General features: G+C 42.0%; 1 protein-coding gene across 1 annotated transcript in view; it reads left to right on the forward strand.

Annotated features, from left to right (window-relative positions):
* Positions 1–12,792, forward strand: part of TOMM5 (translocase of outer mitochondrial membrane 5) — a 495,867-nt gene extending 483,075 nt beyond the window's left edge. The window contains exons 2-3 of the mRNA XM_050762280.1: positions 8,531–8,716; positions 12,277–12,792. Of these exons, the coding sequence (XP_050618237.1) occupies positions 8,596–8,716; positions 12,277–12,311 (156 nt within the window). The 5' untranslated portion in view covers positions 8,531–8,595 and the 3' untranslated portion in view covers positions 12,312–12,792. The remainder of the gene's footprint in view (positions 1–8,530; positions 8,717–12,276) is intronic.
* Positions 12,793–14,192: the final 1,400 nt, after the last annotated feature.

Consider the following 14,192-nt stretch of genomic DNA (forward strand, 5'->3'; position numbering starts at 1 on the left):
TGTGCCACCACCATGACCAACTAATCTTTTTATTTTTGGGTAGAGATGGCGTCTCACTTTGTTGCTCAGGCTGGTCTCAAACTCCTGAGCTCAAGTGATCCTCCCGCCTCAGCCTCCCAAAGTGCTGGGATTACGGGCATGAGCAACCATGCCCGGCCTTTTAGATACTGTTGTGGTAAATAAATAAATAAATAAATAAATAAATAAAATAAAAATAAAAAACACCTTCTCCATTTAGAGTATGCTTAATTCATAATTTTTCTATTGAAAAATTATGTCTTATGGTTAGTAGTAGCTACTACCATTTATAAAGTGTCCACCATAAGCCAGGCACATTATGTACATAGTGTCCACCATAAGCCAGGCACATATTGTTTTATTTCACTCTTTAAACAACACTTTGAAGTAGCTACTATATCCTTCTGTTACAGTTGAAGAAACTAGAGCCCAGAAAAGTTAAGCATATGGCACAAGGTCTCAAAACAACCTCAGAGGAGCTGGAACTTAAACCTAACCTTCACTCCAAAGCCCATGCTTTTTCTACTGCAACTGTATTACCTCTCCTAAATACTTCCTACAGCTGGCCTTCATTTCACAGTGCAAAACACAAGCACTAAGCAGGGGCCAGGAATTTCACCCACCACTGTGAGAGACCTGAGGGAAGAGATGGATAACCCAGACACACACTTCTTGTTCAAGGACAATCTCTGAGTAAGGAATAAACAGTCTCTGGCTTTGAATCCCAGAGCTCCTTGCGGGGGACTCAATATGTCCCTTTGGGGACAGAGCGAGACTTTTTTTGGCTTCCCAGAGCTCCTTGCGGGGGACTCAATATGTCCCTTTGGGGGTTTTTTTTTGGGAGGGTGGGGGGAGGCTTGCGCATGTACATGAGAGGAGGTAGAGCCAGAGAGCTCAGAGTAAATCAATCATTGTTAACTAGAAAAGTGGAGGTGTGAGTATGGGAAAATTGCAAAATTTTATGAGAATTTTGCAAAAATTGTTTTTCACCTGGAGAAAACAAGTGTCAAGGAAGACCCAAGCTGCCATGAGGAAGAATGATAAGCCTTGCATTTGAAACTCTGGAGGACATAACTGGGGCCAGTGGGGACGTGGTATGGAAAGGCAGGTTTGACTCTAATAAGAAGAGTTGCCCATCTAATAAGAAGAGTTGCCCATCTAAGGGTGGACAGAACTGCACCACAAAGTGGTGTTTCGTGTGACTAGAGATAGTCAAATCGAAGCAGGGGTGTGGAAGTTAGGGGCCAAGCATTAAAGAAGGCTTGGATAGCATTTTAGACTATCCTGGATCTGAGATTTTGAGAGGCCCTCTGAAGAAAATGGTTAAGACAAGGTTTCACATACAAAGGCCTGGCCTTTATTCTCCCCAAATGAATTCTAAATATTATGTAATGGGAAGATTGGCATGTTCCTTTATTCGCAATCTGTACAAACAATGTATAGCAATTTAACTTTGCTAAGAAAGAAAGAATGTCTTCCTACCTTTAGGAAGCTCTGTGTCTTTTCTAAGATGAGACCAGTGGTTATCTACTGGTATTTTTAGCCAGTAGATAACCTTGTCATCCTGATAATGTCAGGGACAGAGTGTGGACAATGGATACTGGTAGCCTTACCCTTGTTTCTCATGGAGATTAGAAATAAGGAGTTCATTTCCTACTTTCTCAAAGGGCTCTTGACAGGGGGTTACAGCAAGCCTAACAGAATAAGAGGAAGATCTATAAGCACTAAATCAATAAACGATCCTTTTCTTCTGTCTCTTTCTTTCACTGGATAAATATTAATTGAGTACCCTCTATATTATACAGGCACTGCATTTTTATGGAAAGGCAAGGAACTATACCCAGCTGTATAAGCACATTTTCATAACATATGCATGTATCTTTTGTGTAATAGGGATGGGATGGAAATGATGGCAAAATCAGCTCTAACTTCTGCAGGGAGATGGCTATAAATTAGTATGTGCTCTAAATGATGTCAATGCAAACTAAGCCCTCAGTACATTTTACTTTTCCTGCTGCAAAATAACTTCTAGCACAAGAAAGCAAACCTCTTCTAAAAACAAAATCTTCCATTCCCTTGTTTGTAGTTCTAAAGGCCTGGAGACCTGACATCTACACCCCTGGTCCAGAAAAAAGAGGGTCACCAGGAAACACTGAGAACTCTGAATTTAAGGTATTAATTCTAATGATCAGGGAAATTTTTAAGTTTGCACAAAATTAGTGCTACAAGGATGTTCACTGAAGTATTATTTATACAGAAAATATGGAAGCAACTGAATACCCAAAGGAAGAGATTTAGTAAATAAATTATGGTAAATCCATATACTGGAATGCCATACAGCCATCATTAATGATGTTCAGAGGAATATTTAAAGATATAGGAAAATAGTCAATATCACTTAATGAAAAATGCAAGTAAAAATAGCATATACTAAATGTTCTATTTTTGTAAAAATACATAGATACAAATGGGTATGGAGATTATATATATATATATATAGCTGCACACACACACACACACACACACACACAAGAAAGAGCAAGAGCTATACATGTATATGATAGAAGAAAGGCCAAAAGAATTACCACCAATGTGAGTGGCTGTAGTATCATGGGGAATTACTTTTTTTTCTTTAATTCTGTATTGTCTAAATTTTATTATAGTAAACGCAATTTTTTTTGTAAAAAAAAAAAAAGCAAGTTATTTGAAGTTTGATAAGGGTTTATATAATTATATTGCTATAAATAAATACAAGCAAATACATTTTAAAGTTCATTCTATAACTCTGCCTATGACAGACTAAAATTATTTAATTGATTTTTATTTAGTCAAACAAAAACAATCTGTTCTAAAAGAGTGAGAAATAAGTAACTATATAAAAATAATATGTAGGGTCAGGTATGGAGGCTCACGCCTGTAATCCCAGCACTTTGGAAGGCCAAGGTAGGTGGATCACTTGAGGTCAGGTGTTCGAGACCAGCCTGGCCAACATGGTGAAACCCCATCTCTCCTAAAAATACAAAAATTAGCAAAGCGTGGTGGTGCACACTTGTAATCCCAGCTACTCAGGAGGCTAAGGCAGGATAATTGCTTGAACTCAGAAGGCAGAGGTTGCAGTGAGCCAAGATTATGCCACTGCACTCCAACCTGGACAACAGAACAAGACTCTGTCTCAAAATAATAATAATAATACTAGTAGGATTTGGGGGAAATTTCTTTTGGGGACAATTTCCTTTCAATCTAATATACAAAGCCACCAATTTTTAAATTCTAAACACTAGTAGATATGAAATGCATTCATTCACTCATTCACTTGGGGGTACTTACTGAGTTTCTACCATGTAAATATCTGTATTTATCCTCGGTTGCTTGGAGGATGACAGAATGAGCAATGACATGTTCCCTGTACTTGAGGTACTTACAGTCTACATGGCAAGAGATCAAATATTCATGAATTATCCAGACAACAAAGCGCTAAAGGTTAGAACTGAGAACGGGGTGTCATAGAAAGCAAATGCCAGTGAGGTGAAGGTTATCAATATTCTACCTCTCCTTTAAGGTTCAAAGGGCCCCTCTTCCTGAAGAGGCATCTGTCTCTTAGTGAGCAGTAATTTCTAGAAGTAAGTTATCCTCTCTGCTAGGTGAGGACTCTGGTTAGCATCTATCACAAAACAACCCTTACTGAGAGCCCAGGGTCCTTTCTTTGTCCTGACCCTTATTTCATTCATCTTGGGTCCAGAGTGAACTTTAAAGTCAAGTTTATTTTAGGAATTCCAGGCCATGTTCACCTCCTGAAGGAATGAGGAAGAAGAGGTGTGGGGCTGGATAATAACACAGTCCAGATTAACAACTGGTGATGGGTGAGGTAATGTGGAAAGAAGGGCTGCCTTTAGTCTCTTGATGAGTAACAGCCACCTCTTATCCTGTCCCTCCCAAGCCCGGGTTTAACAACACTCCATTCTTTTCATCGTTACCTCTGAGGGGAGGATTGTCAATGAGAATATTCACAGTTAAAGTATCGAAACCAACAAGGTGCAATGGGGAAAGGTGCTAAACTGGCAGCCCAGAGACCTATCCTAGTCCAAGCCAGTTCTAACTAGCATCCCTTTGGGTCTCAGTTTCCCCATTTGCCAAATGAAGGGGTTGAATTGTTCAATACTCAAAGCCTATATAGCTCCCTATAAATTAGGAATCACAAGCTTCCTGTGATTTTATGTTGGATTTATTCCCCAATCATGAGTCATCAGTCAATCTCTGACTTTGCAAATACAAATTCCTCACCAATGATGGAAATTAAAGCACTTAATTCTCTTATGAGTAGGTTGCACACTCTGAATGGTGTGTACTGTACTGTCTGGGAAGTTGAGGCAAAGGAAATGGCTCTTTAATCCCTCCTGGGATCTAAATGGAAAACAAGACAGGCTGTGACATCAGCTCCCATTTCCTCTGCGATCAGACTAAATAATACAAATATCAATATTAAATTATGCATGCATACTTTTTATTTTTGCCTTCCATGGCAAATCACAGTGAATCCTTTGCTCTTAGCTTTTAGTTCAAGGTTATGTAGGAAGAACAGGAAAAATGAACACAGAATTACAGCATATTTAGAGCTGCGGGCAACTTTAAAGATTAGTCCCAACCTCTCATCATCCCATCATTGAGGAAAAATGAGGGGTCCAAGATGTGAAATAGCTCCATCCAATGTTGACTTCCTGAAGCATATTTTCTCAATTTGCCTCACCTAAACCCACTGTCATTGGACAATACCACCACCTACATGCCAAATACATAAGCACTTTTTTAAAAAGCCAAAAAAGAGAAGCGAATCTCTTTTCATGAGTTTCCTTCATTACAACTAGATGAACCATGCAAGCGGAAAACTGAATTCACCAGGAGGAATGTATCTGAGACAGGAATGGGTCATCCTCTTAGACTGTATCCAACACCAATTCTTCACTCCAAGATCTAGCTACTCCGTATTTCTATCCCCTACCTACTTCTGTCTCTACAGGTATGCAAGCACCAGACCTAAGGAAATTGTTATGAAAATAATATTGCCCTTTAACAGGCTAGCCATTTGCTACCATATCACCTACCGGGTGTAAAGGTGCTGCTTTAGCTGGGCATGGTGGTGGTTGCCTGTACCCCAGCTACTTGGGAGGCTGAGGCAAGAGGATCCCTCGAGCCCAGGAGTTTGAGACTAGCCTGGGCAATATAGCAAGACCCTGCCTCAAAAAATTAATTTAAGAAAGTACTGCTTTAATTTAGGAAATAAAATTCAAATGCTTAAAATCTGTTCTTTTCACCAAGAAGCATGATTTCTGCTAATTTACCCCATCTTTCATTTCCTGTGAAAGTTACTCAAAAGCATCTCTGCAGAGAAAATAAATTAATTGATAGTTTCATATGTAAGCTATTTTTCTAAACTTGTCAGCATTAGGGGTTGAAGTTACTGGAACCACGTAACAAGATCTCATCCCTTCCCAATCACTTTGCCTCACTATTCGGATGGATGAGATATGCCTTATTGTTACATCCATCTATTGTGGAACACACACTCTTATTTTTTAACAGATGAAGTTTTGCTCTGCCACCCAGGTTGGAGTGCAGTGCTGTGATCATAGCACACGGCAGCCTCACACTCCTGGGCTCAAGCAGTCCTCCTCCTGCCTTAGCTTCCTCAGTAGTTGGGACTACAGGCATGTGTCACTACCCCTGGTTATTTTTTTCTATTTTGTTAGAAATAGAAATATTTCTGACCACATTCGATGACATTTTCATAGTCAAGCGCTCCATACCAGAAAGTTCAAGATGACAATAAAATTCAAGATGCATAGGTTGTTTTAAAAAATGCATAGACTGTTAGAACTGGAAGAAACTTTCAAAAGCGTCTCAGTATATGCCTTCCCTTTCCAACTAAAGAAATGGAAGAACTGGGTGCGGTGGTTCATGCTTCGGTCAGGAGACTGAGGCAAGAGGATTACTTGAGCCCAGGAGTTTGAGACCAGCCTGGACAACACAGCAAGACCCTATTTCTAACAAAATAGAAAAAAATAAGCAGGTGTAGTGGCACATGCCTATAGTCCCAACCACTCAGGAAGCTAAGGCAGGAGGAGGACTGCTTGAGCCCAGCAGTGTGAGGCTGCCATGAGCTATGATCACACCACTGCACTCCAACCTGGGTGGCAGAGCAAAACTTCATCTCTTAAAAAATAAAAAAGAAAACTAGCCAGGCCTGGTGGCACACACCTGTAGTCCCAGCTACTCAGAAGACTGAGGCAGGAGAATCATTTGAACCTGGGAGGCAGAGGTTGCAGTGAGCCAAGATCGTGCCACTGCACTCCAGCCTGGGCGACAGAGCAAGACTCAGTCTAAAATAAATAAATAAATAAGAAGAAAGAAATGGAGTTGCAGTGAAATCAGATACTCATCCCTCATCACACCGCTAGTTGGCAGCAGTGCCAGATCTAGTGTCCATGTCTCCAGTGTTCATGTTCTTTCCACAGTCCTTGCTGCTTTCAGCATCACTGTAGGCTTTCTAAACACTCACGAAGGGTTGGCTGGAGGCTATTCCTTGGGAGTCAGCCACTCCCATTCCAGAGCTGCCTCTGCTATTCCACTGCATGAATTACAGATGCAAAAGGTTGCTAAAGCTGGAATAAGCAGATGAGTTTCCTTTCTTGCCCCAGTGTCTTCCATTCTGTCAACCAGAAAGGTGACTGTGCTTATAGTTTTTAGTTGCTCTCATAGTAAATTATTGTCCTGATTTATCCAAAGTCCATTGCTGCTATGCAATATGCAATCAAGAAGGAACATTCTGGTTTTGAATTATGTAAGCAATTCAGTCATCTGGGCTTGTATGTAAGAAGTAGATATGGCTAGTTGGCTTGTGTAACTTGGGGCAGCAGCCTACTCACTCGGTTTGGATGCTTCTGTGACAGGAAATCTGGTTGCATCAAACTCCTAACTCCAGCGATGTCCATTCATGTGGGCACTGTTAAAGACTAACAGATGAGCAGTAGGGTGCAGGGGAAAGATAATTCAACTTGACATGATAATTTTCTGCATTAGAACCCTGTCCTGTGCATCACCAGCAGAATGACTTCAGACTTTAGTGCACTTTAGACTTCAGCTGCGATGTTCCAGATCAAGGGGCTCACACCAAAGCTGGACTTGGTTTCTGAGCCTCCTTCTACTCATCTGTAAAATGCTGATCAGATTTGAACTTGCTTTATACATATTGTGTTACTCGGCTAACAGTATTTTAAAGACCTCTGTGCTTCAATAATCTGTAAAAAGGCCAGGTGCAGTGGCTCATGCCTGTAATCACCGCACTTTTGGAGGCCGAGGTGGGCAGATCACCTGAGGTCAGGAGTTTAAGACCAGCCTGGCCAACATGGTGAATCCCCGTCTCTACAAAAACTACAAAATTTAGCCAGGCATGGTGGTGCGCACCTGTAATCCCAGCTACTCAGGAGGCTGAGGCAGGAGAATCACTTGAACCTGGGAAGCAGAGGTTGCAGTGAGCTGAAATCGCGCCACTGTACTCCGGCCTGGGCGGCAGAGCGAGACTCTGTATCCAAAAAAAAAAAAAAAAAAGTTTCATCTTTGTCTCTTTGTTTTAACTTATGTAAAATTTCAAACACTGTCAAGAAAGACTAGAATAATTAACTAATATGAAGTCACCAGTTTTTAATATTTTGCTGACATCATTTATCTCTCTCAATACTTTTTCCCCTCTGAGGTATTTTTAAGCACATTTGGGGGCCGGGCGCGGTAGCTCACGCCTGTAATCCCAGCACTTTGGGAGGCGGGGGCGAGAGGATCGCTTGGATCCTGGAACCCAGGAGTTCCAGATCAGTCTCAACAACAACAATTAGCAATAAAAAATAAATAAAAATCAAAGCACATTTGAGCAAATTGTTTTAAAGATCTCTGTGCTTCAATTTTCTAATCTAGGAAATGACGATTATAATATCGAATTCACAGGTGACAATTATACTGAATATTCAATAAATGTTAGTTATCACTGTTTACAGTGGTACCTTATGTGCACAGCCCCCTCCAGGGCGTAAAAGCACTTTGCAGCGCAGCGCTCCAGGTTCAAGACAGATGTTATTGTTGTTGTTGTTATTATTATTATTATTATTATTATTATTATTTTGAGACGGAGTCTCGCTCTGTCGCCCAGGCTGGAGTGCAGTGGCGCGATCTCGGCTCACTGCAACCTCCGCCTCCTGGGTTCAAGCGATTTTCCTGCCTCAGCCTCCCGAGTAGCTGGGATTATAGGCACGCGCCACCGAGTCGGGCTGATTTTTGTATAAGATAGATGTTATTAAAGACAGCGTGGAGAAACCCAAGTCTGCGTTGCTGAGATTGCTGCCGCCCGCCTCAGACCGCACTTCAGATCCGCTGGGTCAGGACGTGGAATGTCCCTTGCAGGCATCCATCGTCCAGTGTGGCAACGGGGGGGGGGGCGGGAACAGGAAGTGGGGATAGGCCCAGTTCCGGGCGCGAGGCGGCCACTGGGAAGAGGAGAGCGCGGCATCTGGAAACTGCAAAGTCAGAGCCGCGATGTTCCGGATTGAGGGCCTCGCGCCGAAGCTGGACCCGGAGGAGATGAAACGGAAGATGCGCGAGGATGTGATCTCCTCCATACGGAACTTTCTCATCTACGTGGCCTTGCTGCGAGTCAGTGAGTGTCTCCCGGGCTGTGACTGTGAGACTAGCGGGGAGCTCACCGGCGGGCACCCCTTAACTCTAATCCTACAGGCCATCGGGGCCCTTGAACTGAGCTGAACGGTAGCGGGGAGCAAGGAGGGTACGCGTTGAGGGCGACGGGCATATGCGCGGTTTGAGGTCTGCGGGTCAGGGTCGGGGCACTGAAGTGCACGTGGTGGCCCGGCGCGCGTGGTTAATCATCCTGGTTCTCCCAGCTTTAAGAATGTTTGAGCTGCCAGGCGCGTTGGCTTACGCCTGTAATCCTACCCAGCACTTTGTGAGGCCGAGGCGGGCGGATCATTTGGGGTCAGGAGTTCGTGGTGGCGGGCTTCTGTAATCCCAGCTCCTCGGGAGACTAAGGTGGGAGGATTGCTTGAACCCAGGAGGCGGAGGTTGCAGTGAGCCGAGATCGCGACACTGCACTCCAGCTTGGGTGACAGAACAAGACTCCATCTCAAAAAAAAAAGAATGTTTGAGCTGAAAGAGCTTAAGTAATGATCCCTAGAGGAACTCCCTCGTTTTGCAGACAGAGAAACGGAACCAGAGTAGGGAAGGTCACTCAGCGATTCAGTGAATGATCTTGACCTAAAATCCAGAACTCTTAACTCAATACCAGGTTCCTTCCCTCTCTTTTCTTTTCTTTTCTTTTCTTTTCTTTTCTTTTCTTTTCTTTTCTTTTCTTTTCTTTTCTTTCTTTCTCTCTCTCTCTCTCTCTCTCTCTCTCTCTCTCTCTCTCTCTCTCTCTCTCTCTCTCTCTCTCTCTTTTCATTTTTTCTTGAGACAGTCTCGCCTGTTGCCCAGGCTGGAGTGCAGTGGCGCAATCTCGGCCCAGTGCATCCTCTGCCTCTCGAGTTCAAGTCATTCTACTACCTCAACCTCCCGAGTAGCTGAGATTATAGGCGTGTGCCACCACGCCCGGCTAATATTTTTATTTTTAGTAGAGATGGGTGTTTCACCATATTGGCCAGGCTGGTCTCGAACTCTTGACCTCAGGTGATCCGCCTGCCTAGGCCTCCCAAAGTGCTGGGATTACAGGCGTGAACCAGCGGCCAGGTTCCTTCCCATTCAAAAGTGCTGACCTTTGAAATCCAAAAAGTTTTGCTTCATCTCTGTTTCTTTGTATAGAGGGTGAAGTAAATGATTACTTTTTTGGAAGAAATGGGAAAAAAGAATATGAATCTATAGGATTAATGCAAATATTTGAGGGTTTTTTTTTTTTCTATATTTTACAATTGACAGGAAGTTACTCCCATTATATAGTCTTGACAGTGGACCTTTGAGGGAGGCAGGGCCTAAGATTCTTCATATCATTTTACATATGAAAACTTGATTTTCAGAGGGGACTTAGCAAGGAAGGACGGTATCAGAGTTATAGGAACACTGAACATAAGAACTGGAAGCAGCTTTATGATCAGTTCTCGAATGCCCTGCCTTCTCATTCTCAATTCAGTATGCTTTCCATTGTTCCTTGCAGTATATTATTGGCCAGCCAGTCTGGATGGAGTGGCAGGGATGGTTCAAATAAATGAAGGCCATACCAAGGTCATCCTATTGAAGGCTCATGTTCGGCCTAGGCTGAGATCTCCCTTATTGTGTGTCTCTTTCACTGTCTGTGGTATTACTCTGCTTTCACAGGAGATCAAGTCTTGGGGAACAGAAACACCCATGTCATCCTACTTCAACAGCTTCTTGCAACTCCCAAATTTACTTATTTCCTGCCTCCTGCCTTTTTCATTGATCTAGCTGCCAGTAAAATATTTGCTGCTTCTCAGTGATCTTTGTATTTGATATGAATTGTTTATTTTCACTTTTAAGTTGAAATATAATTTGTACATTATAAAATATACCCATTTAAAGTGTACAATTTAGTGGTTTTTAGCAAAGTCAGTTGTGCAGCCATCACAATTTGACAATATTTTCTTTCCCCCTAGAAGAAACACCATATGCATTCATTGTTACCCTATTTTCCCTTTTCTACAGCCTTTCACAGCTACTAATCTACTTTTTCTCTATGGATTTGTCTATTCTGGATTTTTTTTTTTTTTGAGACAGGGTCTTGCTCTGTTGCCCAAGCTAGAGGGCAGAGGTGGAGGCTGCGGTGATCGTGACTCACAGCAACCTCGACCTCCTGGGCTCAAGTGATCCAACTACTTTCAGCCTCCTGAGTAACTAAAACTGCAGGCACACGCCAGCACGCCCTGCTAATTTTTGTAGACACGAGGTTTCATTTTGTTGCCCAGGTCGGTCTCGAACTACTGGGCTCTATCAATCCTTCTCATTTCTACCTTCCAGTGTGTTGGGATTACAGGTGTGGGCCACCACACCTGGCCCTGGATATTTCATTTAAATGAAATTGTCAAATGCATGGCCTTTTGTGTCTGGCTTATTTCACTTAGCATAAGGTTTTCAAGATTCATCCATGTTGTAGCATGTGTCAGAACTTCATTTTGATGGCTAAATAAGTTTCCATTGGAAGGATATATCACATTTTGCTTATCCATTGATTATTTCACGGATTTTTTTCTGTCGTTAAGAATTAGTAGAAAAGGTTGGATATACTGCTGACTTTATCAGCTTCTGACAGATCTCAGTGTCTTCAGTTTAATATTAACAAATTGAGCTGAGTGCAGCGGCTCAATGCCTGTAATTTCAGCACTTTGCGGGGCTGAGGAGGGCAGGTTGCTTGAGCTCAGGAGTTCAAGACCAGCCTTGGCAACATGGCGACCCCGTCTTTTAAAAAAATACAAAAATTAGCCAGGCATGGTGGCATGTGCCTATAGTCCCAACTACTCGGGGGACTGAAAAAAAAAATAATAACAAAGTGTTCTATTTGTATGAGTATTGAGAAAGAAGGTGATTTGAGTAACTTTTTTTTGGTCACAACACTTTTACACCGAACAGTAATATCACTTCTTTAGATCTATATGTTGACACTTACTTTTCTAGACATTTCTATGTACATGATCTTATTAGACCCTCTTAATGACTGAGGTAGGACTGTATCAGATGTAATCAGAGTATGTAAGTGATACAAAGCTAATCAGTAAGAGACCCAAAACATATTTTCCTCCTTTTTTCTCTAGCAGTGTCCAGCTCTTCTGGTTCTCTAGTCCAGTGTTTTCCCATAACTTCTGCCTTTCAAATGAGTTTTTAAAGGTGAAAAATACCCATTTGTTTCCTCTAGAGTTCCTTTTACAGTTAAAATAAATCGCCAGAGTAAAGGATTGTCATTTAAAAGAGAATTGGATTTATACTTTATCGTCCTAAGGGGCAACCTATCTGGAGAAAAGGTTTTACATAGTATAAGAATGAAATTTACAGTAATAGATGAATGACAGTAGAATGGGCTGCTTTGGAAGGCAATGAGTCCCTTTTGCTGGGTTGTACAGGCAGATGCTTGACCATCACTTGGAGTTACTTTCAAAAACATTTTGAATAAACCTATAAGGTTTCCTTCCCCAGTCTTATAATTCTATAATGTAGCCTATGGACTAATAGATTTGAAAACTAATTTTAGATTTATTTTTCTTTCAGCTCCATTTATCTTAAAGAAATTGGACAGCATATGAAGACTGGACATCTCATATGAATGCACGATATGAAGAGCCTGGTTACAGTTTCGACTCCTCTCTGCAAGTGAATAGGCCCAGAAAGGTGTAAGAGACTCTTTGAATGGACATAAAGTTCTGCTTGTTAAGAACAAGTTTGGCTCTGGTAACTGACGTACAAAGCTAAAATTTAAAACTATTTGGGAAGTATGAAACGATGTCTCATGATCTGGTGTACCCTTATCCTTGTGACATTTCGCCTCTGACAATACTGGTATAATTGTAAATAATGTCAAACTCCATTTTCTAGCAAGTATTGAGGGAGCTGTGTCTGAAATGGCACTGTCTTGTCAGTCATTTCTGTTTACCTTTTCTGCCCAGAGTATATTTGTGAAGAGTCTCTTAATAGTTATGTTTCGTGGAAATCAACACATAACCACAACGACTTTTAAGCACAGGATCATTAGTCTATGTTTTTAATAAACATATCGATTAAGAAAAATTGGGTTTCTATTTTTCTTATCCTACTTTTTGCTGCAATCACTAGTGAGACTATTATAATATTGAGATTATTGCAAGCTTCAGTAAGTTCGTCTTATTTTGGACTAGAGAATTTGCCAATCCTGATGAAGCGTCATTGTGTTTTATTGCCAGGCAGTCTTAATGAAAGGTAGCATTACTGCTTGATGCTGAGTATATGAAATATTAGTACCACCAAAGGAAAAAAGTACTATATTTTTAAGCCAAATAGTTCTCCAAGTTTGTTGTGTCGGTGGGGGGATAGTCCTTAACCTTCTCCCCAGGAGCAACTACATACACCTCTTTTTAGCTGATTTTATTGGTATTTACCTTTTTGTCTCTAAATAATGTGATGGTCGTGATTGGGATTTAGGTGTCTTTCCTCTCTTTAGCTCCATCACTCACATATCTTGTCATCTCTTCCTTTCAAAGGATAACTGTGGGGAAAAGAAAGAGAGATCAGACTGTTACTGTGTCTATATAGAAAGAAGTAGACATAAGAGACTCCATTTTGTTCTGTATTTGAGATGCTGTTAATCTGTGACCCTACCCCTAACCTTGTCCTTGCAAGAGACATGTGCTGTGGTGACTCAAGGTTTAAAGGATTTTGGGCTGTGCAGGGTGTGCTTTGTTAAAAAGGTGCCTGAAGGCAGCTTGCTGGTTAAAAGTCATCACCATTCTCTTAATCTCAAGTACCCAGGGACACGTACACTGCCAAAGGAAGGTCGCAGGGACCTCTGCCTAGGAAAGCTAGGTATTGTCCAAGGTTTCTCCCCATGTGATAGTCTGAAATATGGCCTCCTGGGAAGGGAAAGACCTGATTGTCCCCCAGCCTGACACCTGTGAAGGGTCTGTGCTGAGGAGGACTAGTGTAAGAGGAAAGAAGGCCTCTTGGCAGTTGAGATAGAGAAAAGCATCTGTCTCCTGCAGGTCCCTGGGCAATGGAACATCTCAGTGTATGTTCTGTTTACTGAGAAAGGAGAAAACCGCCTTAGGGCGAAAGGTGGGACTTGCTAGTGCAATGCTGCTCTTTGTGCACTAAAAAGATTTATGGAGATGTTGCCATATGCATATCAAGTCACAGCACTTTTCCTTAAACTTCAGTCACAGAGATCTTTTTTCATATGTCTTACTGCTGACTTTCTCCCTACGATGATCCTATTATCCTGCCACTTCCCTTTTTCTAAGATGGTAAAGATAATGATCAATAAATACTGAGGGAACTCAGACCGGGCAGGCATGGGTCCTCTGTATGCTAAGGGCGGGTCCCCTGGGCCCACTTTTTCTTTCTCTATACTTTGTCTCTGTGTCTCATTTCTCAAGTCTCTCGTTCCACCTAAGGAGAAATGCCCACAGGTGTGGAGGGGCAGGCCACCCCTTCAG

Source organism: Macaca thibetana, chromosome 15, assembly GCF_024542745.1.
Source record: "Macaca thibetana thibetana isolate TM-01 chromosome 15, ASM2454274v1, whole genome shotgun sequence".
Lineage (NCBI taxonomy): Eukaryota > Metazoa > Chordata > Mammalia > Primates > Cercopithecidae > Macaca > Macaca thibetana.